At 39.9% G+C, this 22414-nt stretch overlaps 1 protein-coding gene across 1 annotated transcript in view; it reads left to right on the forward strand.

The window, feature by feature from the left end:
- The first annotated feature begins 3305 nt into the window (after positions 1-3305).
- LOC100367073 (uncharacterized) overlaps positions 3306-22414 on the forward strand; it is a 67251-nt gene continuing 48142 nt past the window's right edge. The window contains exons 1-3 of the mRNA XM_085506292.1: positions 3306-3428; positions 10188-12304; positions 16494-16784. Of these exons, the coding sequence (XP_085362418.1) occupies positions 3332-3428; positions 10188-12304; positions 16494-16784 (2505 nt within the window). The 5' untranslated portion in view covers positions 3306-3331. The remainder of the gene's footprint in view (positions 3429-10187; positions 12305-16493; positions 16785-22414) is intronic.

Consider the following 22414-nt stretch of genomic DNA (forward strand, 5'->3'; position numbering starts at 1 on the left):
CACATTTCTTTGGCTTGAGTCTTAACCCGGCTACCAGCAATCTGTTCAATACTTTTTCCAAATGCTCTAATTTCTCATGTACATCTCTGCCGTACATAATAATATCATCTAAGGTCTAGGAACTACAATCTGGTTCAATAAAACTGGCTTTTAGCATCTTTTCTACTTCCAATGCAGGTATCTGCACCACCTGTTGATATTGTTTTCTTGACAGCAGTGTTTCTGATGCCCCAGTATCTATTAACAATATCTTTGCAATCCACCTCCTTTGTCTGCCGCAAATATCCGGCCTGTCGCCCAAGTATAGTCATTTATGGTAGGGAGGGGTCTACTTTCCTTTCCTGGGGGGTCCCTGTATCTGGTTCCTCTAGTTTCTTTTCCCCTTGCTGTGTACCCTGCCCCTCCGTCTCTGCACCATTTTTACTGCTTGTTGGGGTTGCCTGGGCCTGTCTGCATTTCCGACCCAGCCCTGGTCCCTGGGGTTAGTTTTGATGCATTTCCAGCGTATCTGCTTGGTGGGGTGGTACAGTTTCTCTTTATATGCCTCCGTCCACCACATCTATAACACTCAATTCCTATCAGGCGCTACCTTTCTGGTCTTTCTTGTCCCCCACTGCATGGCTGTTCTGCTATCAGCCTTGGTTGAAATTGTCCTACCCCCATTTCTTTCATTCCTTCATTCAGCTCCATCACCTCCGAGTCACAATCAGCATTCAGCACTCTGTCAAATCTGGGGTACTGCTCAGCCAGTCTTTGTTTCTCTGACATCACGTGTGACTCAGTCTCCAATGCAGCCTGTATTGCCTGGTCAAATGTTTTTGGATTTGCTCTAAATATACCGTCTCTTATTTCTTTCTCAGGGATTGCATTTTTGAAATACTGCCTGCCCAGCCTTTCTTGGGAAGCAGGGTCCATACCTGTGTAGGTCATCTCTGTTAAATCACATACAGCTTCACCCAATTCTTGGAAACTTGCATCTTTCTTGCACTGCCTAAACTGTAGTTCTGCCGCATGGGTATCTGCTTGCCCACTGGGACTAAATCTCTTGTCCAATCTTGCGACTAACTCTTGGTGTGGTATTTCTCCACCATCTGTTTCTCGGGTCAGCACTTTCTGCGCCAAACTGGACAAACTCACTGCTAAATACCTGGACTTGTGTACCATATCCCAATTATTTACAATTGCACTTTGCTCAAAATAGGCTTTGTAATCTCTCCATGGCGTTTCACCTTTAAATTTTTCTGGAATTATGCTAGGCTTTGTCACAGGATACATGCCCCTCTGATGGAAAGCCGTCTCTCCTTTCAGTGCTTTTTCTCTGTACAACTTTGGTCTAACTACCAGATCTGGATCCTCCTTTACCTCCTCAAATAAATCTGAGGTGGGGTTTGTCAGCCATCTGCCAGTTGATTGTGCCCGGGGGTACCCAAGCCATAAGTCATATGCTCTGTCAGCTGGTCTCCCTCTCAATGCTGATCGGTACCGTGGTGTGGCTGTATCCAACCTCCATGGTATATCTGTTTTCTCTGCTACTGCTGATTCACTCCGCTTTTCCACTGTAACTCTACTGCCAGTCAACAGGTCAGCTTTACTCATTTCTTGGGTCCCATAGCCAGAGGTTGGTGTCACCAGTGGTGGCAGCTTCTCTACTTTACCCTCCGGCTGCACAACCCCCTCTTTTTCAGTCTCCACTGGATCTTTAAGCTCTGCAGTATCACCAGCTGCTGCCTGTGCAAACTGTATTTCTCTTAATGTATCAACAAAAATTTGCTGATCATTTTTTTGCTCTGTATCAGCTACTGGTTCAATCTGGATACTCTCTACTGTAATCTGCTCTGCCATATCTGGATCTGCCACTGGTTCAGTCTGGATACTTTCTACTGGAATCTTTCTCTGCCATTTCTTGATCTGTAACTGGAGTCGCCTTGATCTGCTTTCTCTGGCTCACCTCCTCTGCACCAGTTGTATCCCACCGCTGCCACCAATGTGACGTTAAATGCGGGGGGGGGGGCCTTTATGGGGCTACACCGTATTCAGGATCGGGAGCTTGTCTTTAATACCGGTCTAATAGTCTTTGTGTTCGGTAGCGTGCTTATCTTATAAGTTTCCTCCCTCTCAGCTCGTCCGCTGTCACAGGGTGGGGATCGTTTGGTGAATGTATATCACCACAACTGAGACTGTGCAGAGAAAGAAATATACCAGTAACGATTATAACAAATCAACACAACACAATAAATACGGTTTCCTGTACTTTAATAAACAAATAACAGGGATGCTGGTCACTGGAACCAGCAAGGGGAGGGGGATACACTGTAAAATAAAATAAATTAGAGACTTGATCGATGCTGCAGGGAACACTCCACTCTCCATTGGACAGCAATGTGCAATGTTGCGTTCCTTCGTATCTGGCACACTGGCGAAGCAGCTGCACTACAATTTAAACTCGTGCTCTGTGTCCAGGGAGTATCGGCAACTGCACTGCTATCTGCTGCTACTGGTAGCACTGGTACAACGGGAGTAGTTCAGGCAGTGAGCTTCAGTGGTTCCTGTTGATCAGCAGGGATTACTGCACAGCACGTCTGCATATGTACCCCTATATAGGGTACAGCTCACTGGAGTCAGGAATCAGCATCACAAGATGTTACAGGATCAAGTCAGGTCACCTTCCTGACTAAAGATTTTCCCTTATGTCTTAACTTAAATACCCTAGCTAATTTATGGCCATGCAAATAATAAAATGTATATAACGAAATGATTGGTTATCTCGAAATAGCCGACAAATCAGTGTACAGAGGATGCCAATTTTGGTAGTGGAATAAACCACTCTTAATCCAAGCTCTACCAATTTAAAGTAGGAGACTCGGGTCAATGATGTCATATCTAGTTTCATTGCCAACAACACTGGGTTCAGCACATTCCAAGGTATTTCACAATCACCATGTCACTTTCTGAGCCATACCATTATGCCACAGGGAGAGACAGGATGTATGTATCTCAAATTCTGCTGACAACACAATCCAATGACTGTATCAGCAGTCTTAAAAATAATCATGTGCAATGGGTTGTTGCAAAGTATCCAAACATGTGCGCTTTTATTTCACACAGCCAGGGCTCTGTACTTTTCACTTACAATTTATGTCACAATATAATACGTTGAGACATTTTTCTGTTATTACATCGGTATGATGTAATGTTTTATTAGTTTAATAGAGCAACCTGTGATTTTCTGCGCCTTGATCTTTTTGACGTTGTGTTTTGTGGAGGTAAACAAAACAAACAAACCTATTTAACCAACGCCGTTGGTGGCGCTTTTTTCATCAAAAAAGGGAAAATGGCGTCGCATAGAGAAGTGCGAATGGAAGACCAGTATACCCTTTTTATGTCTGAGATTGACAAGAAAGAGAGGGATGAAAAAAACAAACTGAGAGGTAAAACGATATTTTAACATTAACAGGGAGGTTTAGCATAGCACGTCACTTGTGTTGCACTTGAGGCGTAACGGCAATTCCTGTCCGAACAGTCTCGTGTCTCAGTGTTCAGCAGGGGGGGGGGGGGGACTTTATTAATGTGTGAATAACGGACGTCTTTTCGGACCCGAAAATAATATCCAAATCAGTCACTTTTATTTGACATACGTCCATTTTTATTGTAATTGTTTGCCTCTTGCAAAATGCTCCGTTTAGCAATCCTACGATTAACAAAGTAAACCTAAAATAAACAATTAACGTTGCTTCAACTAAAAGTTAATACAGTAGTTTCATGAATGTCGGTGTCAAAGATTGGAACAGCTAGCTGCAAATTAAATCAAAACAATGCTGAGTGGGCACTAATGTTATTATTATTATATGTTTATTTCAGATCATAAAAAATCCATAAATCATAAAAAAAAATACAAGTCAAAAAATCCTGTTCTCCCATAATTTCCATATTAAACTCTGGGAATGAATTGAAATGGGCCATTCCAGTTTATATCCGTACCCCCCTGTTGATGAGCTTGTGTGTTTACTTCATACAGGGTATAATTTCCATGGGTGTATAAGTCATACAAAGTTTTATTTCCAAATCACCATTCACCATACAGTAATGGAAATCCAAAACTATAGTTCCTACTTATGGTGTTGATGAGTTCCATTGTGCCACCATACAGAGTAGGATTTCCAAATATAACTCATCATAAGCTAATTTACCAAGTTCAAAATTTTATATTTGATAATGAAAATCCAAACTAGTCCTGATTCACTGTGTTGATGAGCTCAATCGTGCCACCATCCTTATCTAATTTCACTAATAACTATTTCATACTGGCCCAATTTTTTTACCATTTACAGTCACAATTACATATTTTTTAGTCATACTGTTGGAATCCAACCTCATCAACCGGTATGTGGCGAGATAAACTAGGCCATATTTTATTTTAGTAGCCATAACTGCCTGGATTTCCAGGAATTTTTTTTCTATACTCGTCTGGATTTCCAGATTCTGTTTCTCCATGTACAGTTGGAATTCCGGGGTATTTTCCCCATCATACAGTGCTGGAAATCCGACCACATCAACAGGGGGGTGCAGATATAAACTGGAATGGCCCAATGTACAATGTTGTTGTTACAATGGGGTTAGATGAAAGGTGCAGTCTACTCATAAAGCTAAATGTCTTTTTCCGAAGAATTTCATCAAAGGATCTAATATAAAGATTAACAAACCCTGCCCTATCACTCTGTACAACAGAATGTGAATACCCAGATAATTTACGAAACACAAGTGAGTGTGCTCTCCTAATAGAGTTAAAACTACAAAGTGTAAAATTAGACCACAAAAATGCACAATATGGAATATCACAAAATACAGAAAATAAATGACATTTAACATCTAAGGACACAAATTTAAAATCGGGAATAATCGCGTTGCCTCTCACATAAAAGAGACGAGATTTGGCCTGAATGTCAACGTTGTCATTAAGGTCACTAGTGATCAAGTGTCCCAGATATTTATATACAGTGACGTAATCAAGTAGTCTACCACTTAAGTAAATTTACACATTCCTTAACCTTCGAAAACGAGGCTGAATTAACATGCATACATTTTTTTTCTCATTAAAAAAGATAGAGTTAAGTTTGCCATACCGTCCGTAAGTATCAACTAGTAATTGTTGACCATACGCTCCTGTACTGAATACTACAATATCGTCAGCATAAAATAAATGATTAATTCTCTGACTCCCTATTAAACAACCAAATGGAAGGGAGGATACAGTGGCCCCTCGCTAAGTCGCGCCTCGGTAAGTTGCGATTCGGCTAAGTCGCGGGTACTTGGATGGCTCCCAAAATTTCTATTGTGTTTTGACAGCAGTTTTGAAGTACAAAGACTAATGTTTCGTGGCATAGTGTATTTAACTAACCGTTAAAGAGACAACTTAACACCCACTGTCCGTCAATTGCTGAGACGCAATGGGTGACGGCGGCCTTACTCAAGGTGTCAACAGGGGTGTCGAGTAGTGACCGTACGTACTTCTTGGCCGGTCCCATTTTGGTATACCTCTACAAAAACTCGCTACAATGAGTTGAATTCATAGAATTCTGATCTCTATTTCTCAATTGAGCAGCATGTCAAAGCGAAAGCTATACAGCCTGTTTGTACGCCATGAACTCACGGCGATCGACCGTGTCAAACCAAGTTAAGGGTTGCACGTGGTTGAGCCCACTATTCGTGGGTGGGTAAAAAATGAAAAGTAAATTTGTTTTCAAAGTTGACCAAGAGGCGGGACTGAACAGAAAAACAAGCGAAAGTGTCCGACAATGATGACACCGATAAAGCTGTTTACGTTTCTTTAAGAACGGTCTGCCGGAACTCCACTATCTGGTCCCATCACCCAATGCAAAGCATACAACTCAGATATGACGACATTGAATTTAAGGCCAGTTCAGGGTGGTTCTTGCGATGGCAAAGAAGACACGCTATCGACACACGCAGTCTCAATCCAAGGTGAAGCTCGATCTGGGAACATTGACGCTGTCTGAACTTTTCCCGAAAAACTGAGAGAAATTATCTATGAAGGTGGTTATTTTGACGAACATGTTTATAATTGCGATGAAACTGGTTTATTTTGGAAGCTGTTACCGTTGAAGTCGCAAGCAACAGCAAGCGGCCCACATAATATCAGACACAAACAAAATAATCAACGCAATGTTTACAGCAAACATAATCATGATTTATTATTTGCCTGACACATGTGATGATACATCAATTAACTAAACCGAGGGTTTATATGTGCTTTTTATATGTTTTTCAATGCACGACCTCCCTCTTTCACGACGTTCCTCGGTAAGTCGCGGCCCTCGATAAGTCACGGTTTTTGCTTGGATCCCAACACCCGCGACTTAGCGAGGGGCCACTGTAGTTCATTACTGAAGTTATCAAGATAAACTGTAAAAAATATAGGTGAAGAGATTCCACCCTGTTTCACACCGTTTGTCGAATGAAAAACATCAGAAAAACAATTATTCCATCTAACAACAAATGTTTGGTGCTTATACCAAAAAATTAAAACTTTCATTAAATAAGTTATATCATGTTGTTTTTAAACAAGCTGTTTATGTCGTTATTTGTATCAACAAAAGATACTGTTCACGATATGGTTGTCTAAACAAAGCTGGGCGGCTATATGTTTATTATTGAGAGAGGTATATTTCATGCCAACTTGCAAACACAATTGTGAACCACTGTGATTCACTAAAATTGTTCCAGTTTTTGTAAATATTGAATATTATTATACATCTATCACCGTAACGCCATAAGTTACAGCGTGCCGTAATTTTGCGGTATTTTACATGATATTTTCATCCTACCATATAAGAAATGTGAAATTCAAATATGGAATGATTACGCACGTGAGCGTCCTCTACAAATAAAAACAAACATGGCTGCCACCAGGGTTTGACCGGACTCCATACAGAGAAGTTCACTGATTCTGTTCTGTCCTTGGAAGGAAAAGATGTATAATAATAAGGTTATTACGAAGATACCTCAAAGTATGCACTCGGACAGTACATTGACGCATCGACCTCCGCTGCATCGGTCGATACTCTTGCTGTACTGTCTTTGTGCATACTTTGAGGTATCCTCGTAATAACCTCATACTAGTACACTCACAAGCTTTGCCTTTTGAAAATAACCTGGCTGATATTCATAATTGTCTGTGATTGGTGAAACTGTGCCTTTGAAATCCCTTCAAATTAGTATTAAATTAGTAATAATCAGGTCTTCATTAGGTGGTATGATAAGTCTGTAAACACGATTTGGAGGTAAAATTCAACTTGAAATTGGCGAGGTTGACTCCACCAAAAAATTCAACAAATCAAAAGGCGTTCAAACTATGGAAACTAAAATTACCTGTTCTATGTTATCATCGTGCATGGATTCTAAAGGCTTCAAAATGGGTGAATGATTAGAAAACAGATCACAATATCTTTAAAGATGTTATGGTTTTGTTACATCCAAGGGATGATAAACTTAAAATTTGAAATACGTGTCAAGAGGTGGAATGTCCAGTGAGAAGAACTGTCGCCATGGTGATATCAGTGAATATGTGCTCAACTTCACAAGCCCTCAACCGTAATTTTGGTTGTCAGTAAATTTCAGTTGTTTGCTTCAAGTTATAAATCCTGGCGTTAAACTTAAAATGGTGTATTTTTTAATTTCAGAAATTCAGATCATCGTAACCTTTCCATCACCAGTTTCTTCTTTTCATCATAAAGTCACAAAATAGTTCCATTTATAGTCTGCACTTACCTTCAGAAGATTGGGACAAAAATAGACAAATGTTTTGAGTAAAAACTCAAAATTTACACAAATTTTGTCTGTTCGCTCAAAAATCAGGATCTATTTCAAGAAATATTGAAAAAGTGCTGAATAATTTGGGTGAGGAAGTCTGGTAGTGAAAAGGTTACAAAATTTGATGCATGCAGTGACTGGAATAAAATAAGTGCATGAATTTCTGTTGCAAATTGTATTCTGAATGACAGCGTATTCTCATCCCAGACGATGTCATAATTGGTTTAGTTAGTTTTAATCTAGTGCGAGGTAATACTTAGTAATATGCCTATATTTCACAACAAGATTTTCCTTGGAAAATTAGGATTAACTGTAGTTTTTCTTCAGGCTTCTCTTGAGGCCTAAACACTCTTGAAGATAACAACATTAACTCCTGTGATGTTATTGAGGCACTGCCAGTGTTTATTCCACTCCCCTCTGTAATAAATTCAAATCCTCTTCATTTGGTAGCACTCCTCTATTTATCTAAGCCCCTTCTTTGTATGTTTCAATAGAGTCCCGGAAGATGTCACGAAGATGTTAAACAAAAAAATTAGTCAATGTCAGACAGTGTCGTGAATGTTTGACAGGACATTCACTTGGGAAACTATTCTCGGGGGCATAGCTATGTCACAGATCGTTCTATGTTGTTAAGACGCTCACCTCTGTACCATGTATGTCCATGAACTATGTGAAGGTGCTGTTGACCGTCGGCCAAAGAGCCGGTGAAAACAGCTAAACCCCAAGAAAACAGCACAAACTCAACTATGAAACAATCCTGAACAACAAAATGTATATATATTGCACATGTACCAGTACATTAGTTCAGAAGAGTCTCAACAACTAGCCAAAAATGCATTTCTTTTGAGAGTTTTTAATTGTTGTTTTCATCAGTTATTGTTGTCAGGTAATAAAAAAGGCCTGGTTGTTCATTCCAAGAATAACTGATTAAACAAAGAAACAATGATTGACACCTACAACACACAAGTATTGCATTTATGTGCCAGTGCCAGTCATAGCTGTTCTGAGATTAAACCTGATATTTTCTTGTTGTAAGTGACACCATTCTGAGACTAAGCATGGTTGATTTTTGTCAAAGGTGACATGATTCTAAGATGAACCTAGAATATCTCAGTTGCTGGCCTGGTATATTCCTGTTGTAGGTGACTCTATTTCGAGGCTAAACTTATTTTGTGTGGATACTGCATATTTAGACCTTATTTGGATGCAGTCCGAAAACAGTGACCTCTGTGCGTGTATCTTTGCGTCCCTGTGTGCATCCGGATGATCTATATCTTAGACATACATCAACAATATTATACATAATTATGCACTACAATTTGTTTCATGATCTGATTCAAGATGGCCGAATGGCAGTCATTTTTGTACTGAAATCTCGGCTGTTCACAGATGGATTTTGTTCAAACTTGGTACATACTTTGGACATTATAGGACCTTGATGCAGAACATTTTATTTTTCAGATCTATTCAAAATGGCCGACTGGTGGCCATTTTTTTAAAATCAATGTCGTTTTAGTGTCATATTTCTCACATGCTTTGACTGATTATGTTCAAATTTTATATATTCATTATACATCGTGTAATAGTTATACAGATGTATTGGTTTGACCATCCAGTTCAAAATAGCCGAATAGTGGCCATTTATCTGCTAAAAATATCATCCAAAATTGCTGAACCGGATCTCAGTCATTTATGGATGGATTTCTTTCAGACTTGGTACATAAATTAAACATTCTTGGTTCTCGATGCACATCATTTTGTTTTTCAGATCAGATTCAAAATGGCTGCCTTGCAGTCATTTTTTTTTAATGAGTGCAGTTCTAGTGCCATATCTCTTACATGCTTTGACTGATTATGTTCAAATTCTATATATTCTTGTCATAGATATACAGATGTATTCAAAATGGCCGACTGGTGGCTATTTTGTTTTAATTATTGCTGTTCTAGAACAATATATCTCAATATAGACAATTACTCGTTTGATGATCAGATACAAGATGACTGAGTGTCAATCATTTTAATGTTAACAAATCATCATAATCGAGCATCAGCTTCTTGATCCTTATTGTTGACATGTTTATGTTTCAACTATAATAGTATAAACAAAACTATACGTCTTAAATTTGATAACTAACTGGGACTGTGCCATGCATGGCTTGTTCATTATTTTTTGGAATGTGCTAGAAATGCATTACAAACATATTGACCAATCAGAAATCCTGAATCTGTTCACATTATGTCAGAGATGTCCTTTGTGCTGATCAGAAACTTCGCTTTCATTGTTGTGAGGTGAACAGTTTACTAATGATACTGGTAGTGGTACTGACATTCTTAAACACATGGTTTTCTGTATTTTGCAGGCCATGGATTCGAACAGAGTCCAGGAACATCCAGAAAGCGGAATGCTCAAGATGGTGTCAAATTTGGGGTTCCCAAAAAACTTCAGCAACAGCTTGGAAAACAAATGCTGGGTATCATGATGCAAACTAAAAACAATCCTGAACAGAAACCTTCTTCTGATCAGTTGAAGCAAGTCATGTTGCTAATGCAGCAAGAGTTCAACCAGCAATGGGACAAACAGAAAACTGAGTTGGACACAAAAGAGACACCACCACCACCACTACCCTCAGCATCGCCACCCCCGCCGCCGCCACCACCACCACCTCTCCCTCAATCAGAAAAAAATAGATGGAGGCCACCATCTCCTCCCTACCCACCTCCATCATCATCTCCATTGTCTAATACTCATGGCAGACATAGTTCACTGACAAGTAGTGCGGCAACATCAAGTTCAGCTGGTCCAAGTATAACACAGTTTAAAAGTTTGCCATTACCGCCACATGAATTGTTAAAAAAGAAGAAACAGGATCCTGTAAAGAAGTCCTCTAGTCAAGTTTGTTCAAGTAAAACTTTAAACCAGGCATCTTATTTGTCTGAAAAAAGAAAGCAGTTGCCTGTGTCACACTCTATCTCATCATCAAGCCAGTTAAGTAACGAAACAAGCAAGACACAGTTGAAAGGAGAAAAACGCTCACATGTACCTAGTCTGACTTTAGAACAAACAAACTTGTATGAATTCATGAAGAGCCAACTGAAGACAGGTAATGAATCTGACCATTCACACCCAATGCAGTCCTTAACAGAGCGGGATAGTTTATTTGCAAGGTTCAAACAAAGTGTGCCATCCCAGTCAGCAAGTGACATGTTCATACAGCGGTATAAGACACCATCCAATATTGGGAGTTTAACTCATGATGATGAGATTCCAAAACAACACTGTGAGCAAGATAACAAGCATACCGATGAAGGGAAACCTTCAAAAAAGATGATAGAACAAACCATGAATTTAATTGAATGTGGATTGAAGTCTGGTAACTTGACAGGTGCAAAAGCTATTCAGCTGAAAGAGGTTCACAAACAATTGGCTACGCACTTGGGAAGACTTGGTGGTTCCAGCCAGCATGGTGATCTGAAGCAGAAGAGGGATGCTGGCAACTTCAAATCATCTGAATCTCATTTTGAAAAAAGAACAAGTCCTGTCATTTTGACCACACAACAGTCCGAAGTTCAAAGTAGTGCACAGAAATATAAATTGTCTAGTGCGCCTGTTGAAGTTCCAAGTGGTATTGGAATGATGACTTCATCTCATGGTCACAGTGGTGTTGGAATCATGGATTCATCAAGTGGTAAAGGTAGGAGTTCTTCTGGCCAAGGTACTCATGGAATGAGGAGTTCACTTCCAGGTCCAGTCGGTATTGGAACAATGGGTTCATCTGACCAAGGTACTCGTGGAATGAGGGGTTCACTTCCTGGTCCAGGCGGTATTGGAACAATGGGTTCATCAGGCAGGCAAAGTAACATGAAAATGATGTCTTCATCATCGAGTCGTCAAGATGGTGTTGGGATGATGGGTTCATCCAGTGGCCAAGGAGCTCATGAAATGATGGGTTCATCCAGTGGCCAAGGACCTCATGGAATGATGGGTTCATCCAGTGGCCAAGGACCTCAAGGAATGATGGGTTCATCCAGTGGCCAAGGACCTCATGGAATGATGGGTTCATCCAGTGGCCAAGGACCTCATGGAATGATGGGTTCATCCAGTGGCCAAGGACCTCATGGAATGATGGGTTCATCCAGTGGCCAAGGACCTCATGGAATGATGGGTTCATCCAGTGGCCAAGGACCTCATGGAATGATGAGTTTATCTGGTAGTCATGGAGGTGGAGCTATTATGTCAGATATACTGAAAGCACTCTCTTCAAGTCAAGATGGAGCAGAGAAGATGAGGATGTTGCAGTCGATGCCTAATCATCCAGACAGGGCTAAGCTTCTGGCTGTAGCTCTGGCGTTGTGTGGTGTTAAAGGTCCTGATATATTTGCAACCCTTAAGAAAGTAATGCCTGATGAAGAATCAAGAACATCTTCTCAGCAGCCAACATCTCATGCAGTTCAAGCTTATGGTGTTAAAGGAGCCAGTGTGAGTATTTTCAGTCCAAGCCATACACCAAGCCACATGAATGCATCAAATAATCCTAATCATTTTGATTTAAGTTTGGAAACAATTTAAAACTGCGATATAGTGATTTGCAAGAATCTTTTGGATTGAGTGAAGACTTGTTTTGACAGTAACAAATACCAACTTGATTTGTGAAGCCCTGTCTTAGGCTAGTAAAGACTGTGCCCTGACCCTGATGCAGCTGCCATTTCACAGCCAGGATATCTAAAGCCTGGTTTTAGGCTAGTCAAGAATTACCCTGACCCTGATTCAGTGACCATTTCACACCCAGGATAGCTAAAGCCTAGTCTTAGGCTTGTTAAGAATTACCTGGACCTGAATTCAGCTGCCATTTCACAGCCAGGATACCTAAAGCCTGGTCTTAGGTAATGAAGAATTATTCTGACCCTGATCCAGCTACCATTTCACAACCAGGATAGCTAAAGCCTGGGCTAAGGATAGTCAAGAATTATTCTGACCCTGATTCAACTGCCATTTCACAACCAGGATAGCTAAAGCCTGGGCTTAGGCTAGTTAAGAATTACCTGGACCCCGAATTAACCTGGCATTTCACAACCAGGATAGCTCAAGCCTGGTCTTAGGCTAGTCAAGAATTACCCCGACTCTGATTCAGCTGCCATTTCACAGGCAGGATAACTCAATCCTGGTCTTAGGCTAGTTAAGTATTACCTGGACCTTAATTCAGCTGCCATTTCACAGCCAGGAAAGCTAAAGCCTGGTCTTAGGCTAGTTGAGAATTATTCTGACCCTGATTCAGTGACCATTTCACAGCCAGGAAAGCTAAAGCCTGGTCTTAGGCTAGTCAAGACTGTGCCCTTACCCTGATTCAGTGGCCATTTCACAGCCAGGAAAGCTAAAGCCTGGTCTTAGGCTAGTTGAAAATTATTCTGACCCTGATTCAGTGACCATTTCACAGCCAGGAAAGCTAAAGCCTGGTTTTAGGCTAGTCAAGACTGTGCCCTTACCCTGATTCAGTGGCCATTTCACAGCCAGGATAGGTAAAGCCTACTCTTAGGCTAGTTATGAATTATTCTGACTCTGATTCAGCTGCCATTTCACAGCCAGGATAGCTAAAGCCTGGTCTTAGGCTAGTTAAGAATTACCTTGCCCCTGATTCAGCTGCCATTTCACAGCCAGGAAAGCTAAAGCCTGGTTTTAGGCTAGTTAAGACTGTGCCCTTACCCTGATTCAGTGGTCATTTCACAGCCAGGAAAGCTAAAGCCTGGTCTTAGGCTAGTTGAGAATTATTCTGACCCTGATTCAGTGACCATTTCACAGCCAGGAAAGCTAAAGCCTGGTCTTAGGCTAGTCAAGACTGTGCCCTTACCCTGATTCAGTGGCCATTTCACAGCCAGGAAAGCTAAAGCCTGGTTTTAGGCTAGTCAAGACTGTGCCCTTACCCTGATTCAGTGGCCATTTCACAGCCAGGAAAGCTAAAGCCTGGTTTTAGGCTAGTCAAGACTGTGCCCTTACCCTGATTCAGTGGCCATTTCACAGCCAGGATAGGTAAAGCCTACTCTTAGGCTAGTTATGAATTATTCTGACTCTGATTCAGCTGCCATTTCACAGCCAGGAAAGCTAAAGCCTTGTCTTAGGCTAGTTAAGAATTACCTTGCCCCTGATTCAGTGACCATTTCACAGCCAGGAAAGCTAAAGCCTGGTTTTAGGCTAGTTAAGACTGTGCCCTTACCCTGATTCAGTGGCCATTTCACAGCCAGGATAGGTAAAGCCTACTCTTAGGCTAGTTATGAATTATTCTGACCCTGATTCAGTGACCATTTCACAGCCAGGAAAGCTAAAGCCTGGTCTTAGGCTAGTCAAGACTGTGCCCTTACCCTGATTCAGTGGCCATTTCACAGCCAGGATAGATAAAGCCTACTCTTAGGCTAGTTATGAATTATTCTGACCCTGATTCAGCTGCCATTTCACAGCCAGGATATCTAAGCTCAGTCTTAGGCGAGTACATTTTTTCATTGACTCAGTGTTCATATCACAGTCAGGATAGCGAAACTTAACTCACTAAACTCACTCTGGCTTCACATTAAGAACAGCTAATGGGCCATTCCAGTTTATATCTGCATCCCCCTGTTGATGAGGTCAGATTTCCAGCACTGTATGATGGGGAAAATACCCAGGATTTCCAACTGTATATGGAGAAACAGAATCTGGAAATCCAGACGAGTATGGAAACAAAAAATTCTGGAAATCCAGGCAGTTATGGCTACTAAATAAAATATGGCCTAGCTTATCTCACCACATACCGGTTGATGAGGTTGGATTTCCAACACTCTATCACTAAAAAAACTTGGAATTCTGACTGTATAGGGTATCGGGACTAGTTTGGATTTCCATTATCAGATATAAAATTTTGAACTTGGTAAATTAGCATATGATGAGAGTTATATTTGGAAATCCTACTCTGTATGGTGTCACAAAGGAACTCATCAACACCATAAGTAGGACCTATAGTTTTGGATTTCCATTACTGTATGGTGAATGGTGATTTGGAAATAAAACTTTGTATGACTTATACACCCATGGAAATTATACCCTGTATGAAGTAAACACACAAGCTCATCAACAGGGGGGGGGTGCAGATATAAACTGGAATGGCCCAATACCAGTCTGTCTTGTTATGTGCCTAAATAAAAGACAACGGGCCTTGCTTGTATTCTCTCTATTAATTTTATTTTATATACAATAGGAGAAAGACCCAGTGATTTATGTATACATATGTATTTCAACTTAGTTATATTTTACATACATGTACTGTACATGTGCATTCATGAGAGCAAGGGGACTTACAATACTGTAAACCATTTGAACACGGTGATTTGTCTGGCTAAAATATTGATGTAAATGTTTTGTTCTTTGTTATTTTTCAATTGAATTGACATAGCTTTCCAATGGCTACGTACATGATTAGATTTGTTTGTTTGTGTGAAGGTGAACAAATTTGTCTTTGCTGTCAAAAGGGTAAATTATTGCAATTATTCTCCACAAATGTTTTATGTCAATACCATTTCCTTTCAAGGAATCGGTGGTATCAGTGAAATGTTCACAGATATAAATAGCATAGTTCACAAATAACAACATTAAGCGTTATGCACTATCATTACAATGATTAGTTATGATTACAACGAACAAATAAATCAATTAGTGACAGACATATTTTTAACTACTTGGCAGGTAATTGTGTTATTTAGTGAAGGCTTTTTTCAGGCAGTAAACTTTGTTTTTGTTTCATATCAAATTGAATAAAGCAACAGTTAGCTAACGATGTTGCTATTGAAATTGCGCTATTTGTTTTTGACCTCTGGTCTAGTTTACATGCTGAGCAAAAGATTTATGGTGAACTCTAATTTTACATAAGATCTTGTAGTCATGAGAAAGTGTTATTTACAGTCATTTTAAGGTTCCCATTGGTTGAAGATTGATATATTTTTGAAGAACAATTCAAAGCTCAAAGTTGTGACTTACGCAAAGTTTGTTTTGACTGTACTATACGCGATCACAACACTTTCCACAGCAGTTTTTGATATCGTGTCACAAACAACCAACGCATTCAGGGGGTCATTTAGAATAAATTTGCATGCTTTATGTTAATATAAGTTATTTCGTGAAGTCTGCATCAACTATCAATTATTCATATTAACTAAAAACCTGCAGACAGAGATAGTCTCTCAGGACTAAAGTCCCTTGTGTGAAATGGTTCGCATTTCCAATCAAACACCTTCAGTGTTCGAATGTCTAGGAAATGTAATTACAGTAGGCCTGAGGACTGTCGACAGTCTAAGTAAAACTGTTCCTGAGTTCAGAAACATAATTGAAAAAAGTTGTAAATTAATTCAAAATTAAAATATTTAGTTTCCTCAGAAAATTCAACATTGTCTGCAGCTGCTATCGCCCACTCATTCAAAATAAAGTGCTTACTGATTGGATAATATTGAACAAATTCATTAATATTAATTAGCTCTCATGATAATATTACAATAACTTTCCTGGATTAGTCAATTTGAAATCCAACAGCCATTTTAATTTAAAAACATTTATGAGGTCCCCAGCTTTCTGTCATTCACTGTAATCCGAAATGAGTATAAAGCAACTTACATTTAATTTCTTGTTATTTCATATTACTGTTATTCTACAGTCCAAGGGTCATGTACCAAGTCTGATGAGCATCAGCTTACCGTCAAGTGAACACACAATTGAACCATGTGGGAGTGGATTAATAGGAATACCAACAAAATCAGAAAGTGGTGATACAAGAATTGACAATATATCTGGGAGTCGTGACAAACCACAAAGCCATGACAGACCCCGTGAGAGATCTGAAAGCAGAGGTCGATCTGATTCTAGATTAGTAGAGCGTGTAGTTTCAAGTAGGAATAAGTCTGGGCCAGGATACTGTGAATTATGTAAAGTGCATTGTGGGGAATGGGTAAGTAATCAATGTATGTTTATACTGTCAACCTCCATACACTGCCATGTGTATACTGTCAACCTTCATACATTGCCATGTGTATACTGTCAACCTCTATACATTGCTGTATATACTGTCAACCTCCACACATTGCCATGTGTGTACTGTCAACCTCTATACATTGCCATGTGTATACTGTCAACCTCCATACATTGCCATGTGTATACTGTCAATCTCCATACACTGCCATGTGTATACTGTCAACCTCTATACATTGCTATGTGTATACTGTCAACCTCCATACATTACTATGTATACTGTCAACCTCCATACATTGCCATGTGTGTACTGTCAACCTCCATACATTGCCATGTGTATACTGTCAATCTCCATACATTGCCATGTGTATACTGTCAATCTCCATACATTGCTATGTGTGTACTGTCAACCTCCATACATTGCTATGTATACTGTCAACCTCCATACATTGCCATGTGTATACTGTCAACCTCCATACATTGCCATGTGTATACTGTCAACCTCCATACATTGCCATGTGTGTACTGTCAACCTCCATACATTGCTATGTATACTGTCAACCTCCATACATTGCCATGTGTATACTGTCAACCTCCATACATTGCCATGTGTATACTGTCAACCTCCATACATTACTATGTATACTGTCAACCTCCATACATTGCCATGTGTATACTGTCAACCTCCATACATTACTATGTATACTGTCAACCTCCATACATTGCCATGTGTATACTGTCAACCTCCATACATTGCTATGTGTATACTGTCAACCTCCATACATTGCTATGTGTATACTGTCAACCTCCATACATTGCTATGTGTATACTGTCAACCTCCATACATTGCCATGTGTATACTGTCAACCTCCATACATTGCCATGTGTATACTGTCAACCTCCATACATTGCTATGTGTATACTGTCAACCTCCATACATTGCCATGTGTATACTGTCAACCTCCATACATTGCTATGTGTATACTGTCAACCTCTATACACTGCTATGTGTATACTGTCAACCTCTATACATTGCAATGTGTATACTGTCAACCTCCATACATTGCCATGTGTATACTGTCAACCTCCATACATTGCCATGTGTATACTGTCAACCTCTATACACTGCTATGTGTATACTGTCAACCTCCATACATTGCCATGTGTATACTGTCAATCTCCATACACTGCCATGTGTATACTGTCAACCTCTATACATTGCTATGTGTATACTGTCAACCTCCATACATTACTATGTACATGTATACTGTCAACCTCCATACATTGCCATGTGTGTACTGTCAACCTCCATACATTGCTATGTACATGTATACTGTCAACCTCCATACATTGCTATGTGTATACTGTCAACCTCTATACATTGCAATGTGTATACTGTCAACCTCCATACATTGCCATGTGTATACTGTCAACCTCCATACATTGCCATGTGTATACTGTCAACCTCTATACACTGCTATGTGTATACTGTCAACCTCAATACATTGCTATGTACATGTATACTGTCAACCTCCATACATTGCCATGTGTATACTGTCAACCTCCATACATTACCATGTGTATACTGTAAACCTCCATACATTGCCATGTGTATACTGTCAACCTCTATACATTGCAATGTGTATACTGTCAACCTCAATACATTGCCATGTGTATACTGTCAACCTCCATACATTGCCATGTGTATACTGTCAACCTCCATACATTGCCATGTGTATACTGTCAACCTCAATACACTGCTATGTGTATACTGTCAACCTCAATACATTGCTATGTACATGTATACTGTCAACCTCCATACATTGCCATGTGTATACTGTCAACCTCCATACATTGCCATGTGTATACTGTCAACCTCCATACATTGCCATGTGTATACTGTCAACCTCTATTCATTGCAATGTGTATACTGTCAACCTCTATACATTGCAATGTGTATACTGTCAACCTCCATACATTGCCATGTGTATACTGTCAACCTCTATACATTGCAATGTGTATACTGTCAACCTCTACACACTGCTATGTGTATACTGTCAACCACTATACATTGCAATTTGTATACTGTCAACCTCCATACATTGCCATGTGTATGCTGTCAACCTTCATACATTGCCATGTGTATACTGTCAACCTCCATACATTGCCATGTGTATACTGTCAACCTCAATACATTGCTATGTGTATACTGTCAACCTCCATACATTGCCATGTGTATACTGTCAACCTCCATACATTGCCATGTGTGTACTGTCAACCTCCATCCATTGCCATGTGTATACTGTCAACCTTTATACATTGCTATGTGTATACTGTCAACCTCCATACATTGCAATGTGTATACTGTCAACCTCCATACATTGCAATGTGTATACTGTCAACCTCCATACATTGCCATGTGTATACTGTCAACCTCCATACATTGCCATGTGTGTACTGTCAACCTCCATCCATTGCCATGTGTATACTGTCAACCTCCATACATTGCTATGTGTATACTGTCAACCTCCATACATTGCTATGTATACTGTCAACCTCCATACATTGCCATGTGTGTACTGTCAACCTCCATACATTGCCATGTGTATACTGTCAACCTCCATACATTGCCATGTGTATACTGTCAACCTCCATACATTGCCATGTGTGTACTGTCAACCTCCATCCATTGCCATGTGTAGACTGTCAATCGTTATACATTGCTATGTGTATACTGTCAACCTCTATACACTGCTATGTGTATACTGTCAACCTCTATACATTGCAATGTGTATACTGTCAACCTCTATACATTGCAATGTGTATACTGTCAACCTCCATACATTGCTATGTGTATGCTGTCAACCTCCATACATTGCCATGTGTATACTGTCAACCTCTATACATTGCAATGTGTATACTGTCAACCTCTATACATTGCAATTTGTATACTGTCAATCTCCATACATTGCCATGTGTATACTGTCAATCTCCATACATTGCCATGTGTATACTGTCAACCTCTATACATTGCAATGTGTATACTGTCAACCTCTATACATTGCAATGTGTATACTGTCAACCTCCATACATTGCCATGTGTATACTGTCAACCTCCATACATTGCCATGTGTATACTGTCAACCTCCATACATTGCCATGTGTATACTGTCAACCTCCATACATTGCCATGTGTATACTGTCAACCTCCATACATTGCTATGTGTATACTGTCAATCTCCATACATTGCCATGTGTATACTGTCAATCTCCATACATTGCCATGTGTATACTGTCAACCTCCATACATTGCCATGTGTATACTGTCAACCTCCATACATTGCCATGTGTATACTGTCAGCCTCCATACATTGCCATGTGTATACTGTCAATCTCCATACATTGCCATGTGTATACTGTCAATCTCCATACATTGCCATGTGTATATTGTCAACCTCCATACATTGCCATGTGTATACTGTCAATCTCCATACATTGCCATGTGTATACTGTCAATCTCCATACATTGCCATGTGTATACTGTCAACCTCCGTACATTGCTATGTGTATACTGTCAACCTCCATACATTGCCATGTGTATACTGTCAATCTCCATACATTGCCATGTGTATACTGTCAATCTCCATACATTGCCATGTGTATACTGTCAATCTCCATACATTGCCATGTGTATACTGTCAATCTCCATACATTGCCATGTGTATACTGTCAACCTCCATACATTGCCATGTATATACTGTCAACCTCTATACATTGCAATGTGTATACTGTCAACCTCCATACATTGCCATGTGTATACTGTCAATCTCCATACATTGCCATGTGTATACTGTCAACCTCCATACATTGCCATGTGTGTACTGTCAACCTCCATACATTGCCATGTGTATACTGTCAACCTCCATACATTGCCATGTGTATACTGTCAACCTCCATACATTGCCATGTGTATACTGTCAACCTCTATACATTGCCATGTGTATACTGTCAACCTCCATACATTGCCATGTGTATACTGTCAACCTCCATACATTGCCATGTGTATACTGTCAACCTCCATACATTGCCATGTGTATACTGTCAACCTCAATACACTGCTATGTGTATACTGTCAACCTCAATACATTGCTATGTACATGTATACTGTCAACCTCCATACATTGCCATGTGTATACTGTCAACCTCCATACATTGCCATGTGTATACTGTCAACCTCCATACATTGCCATGTGTATACTGTCAACCTCTATTCATTGCAATGTGTATACTGTCAACCTCTATACATTGCAATGTGTATACTGTCAACCTCCATACATTGCCATGTGTATACTGTCAACCTCTATACATTGCAATGTGTATACTGTCAACCTCTACACACTGCTATGTGTATACTGTCAACCACTATACATTGCAATTTGTATACTGTCAACCTCCATACATTGCCATGTGTATGCTGTCAACCTTCATACATTGCCATGTGTATACTGTCAACCTCCATACATTGCCATGTGTATACTGTCAACCTCAATACATTGCTATGTACACTGTCAACCTCCATACATTGCAATGTGTATACTGTCAACCTCCATACATTGCAATGTGTATACTGTCAACCTCCATACATTGCCATGTGTATACTGTCAACCTCCATACATTGCCATGTGTGTACTGTCAACCTCCATCCATTGCCATGTGTATACTGTCAACCTTTATACATTGCTATGTGTATACTGTCAACCTCCATACATTGCTATGTATACTGTCAACCTCCATACATTGCCATGTGTGTACTGTCAACCTCCATACATTGCCATGTGTATACTGTCAACCTCCATACATTGCCATGTGTATACTGTCAACCTCCATACATTGCCATGTGTGTACTGTCAACCTCCATCCATTGCCATGTGTAGACTGTCAATCGTTATACATTGCTATGTGTATACTGTCAACCTCTATACACTGCTATGTGTATACTGTCAACCTCTATACATTGCAATGTGTATACTGTCAACCTCTATACATTGCTATGTGTATGCTGTCAACCTCCATACATTGCCATGTGTATACTGTCAACCTCTATACATTGCAATGTGTATACTGTCAACCTCTATACATTGCAATTTGTATACTGTCAATCTCCATACATTGCCATGTGTATACTGTCAATCTCCATACATTGCCATGTGTATACTGTCAACCTCTATACATTGCAATGTGTATACTGTCAACCTCCATACATTACTATGTGTATACTGTCAACCTTTATACATTGCTATGTGTATACTGTCAACCTCCATACACTGCTATGTGTATACTGTCAACCTCTATACATTGCAATGTGTATACTGTCAACCTCCATACATTGCCATGTGTATACTGTCAACCTCCATACATTGCCATGTGTATACTGTCAACCTCCATACATTGCCATGTGTATACTGTCAACCTCCATACATTGCCATGTGTATACTGTCAACCTCCATACATTGCTATGTGTATACTGTCAATCTCCATACATTGCCATGTGTATACTGTCAATCTCCATACATTGCCATGTGTATACTGTCAACCTCCATACATTGCCAT

The sequence above is a fragment of the Saccoglossus kowalevskii genome, chromosome 12, assembly GCF_978046115.1.
Source record: "Saccoglossus kowalevskii chromosome 12, keSacKowa6.1, whole genome shotgun sequence".
In the NCBI taxonomy this organism is placed as follows: Eukaryota; Metazoa; Hemichordata; class Enteropneusta; family Harrimaniidae; genus Saccoglossus; species Saccoglossus kowalevskii.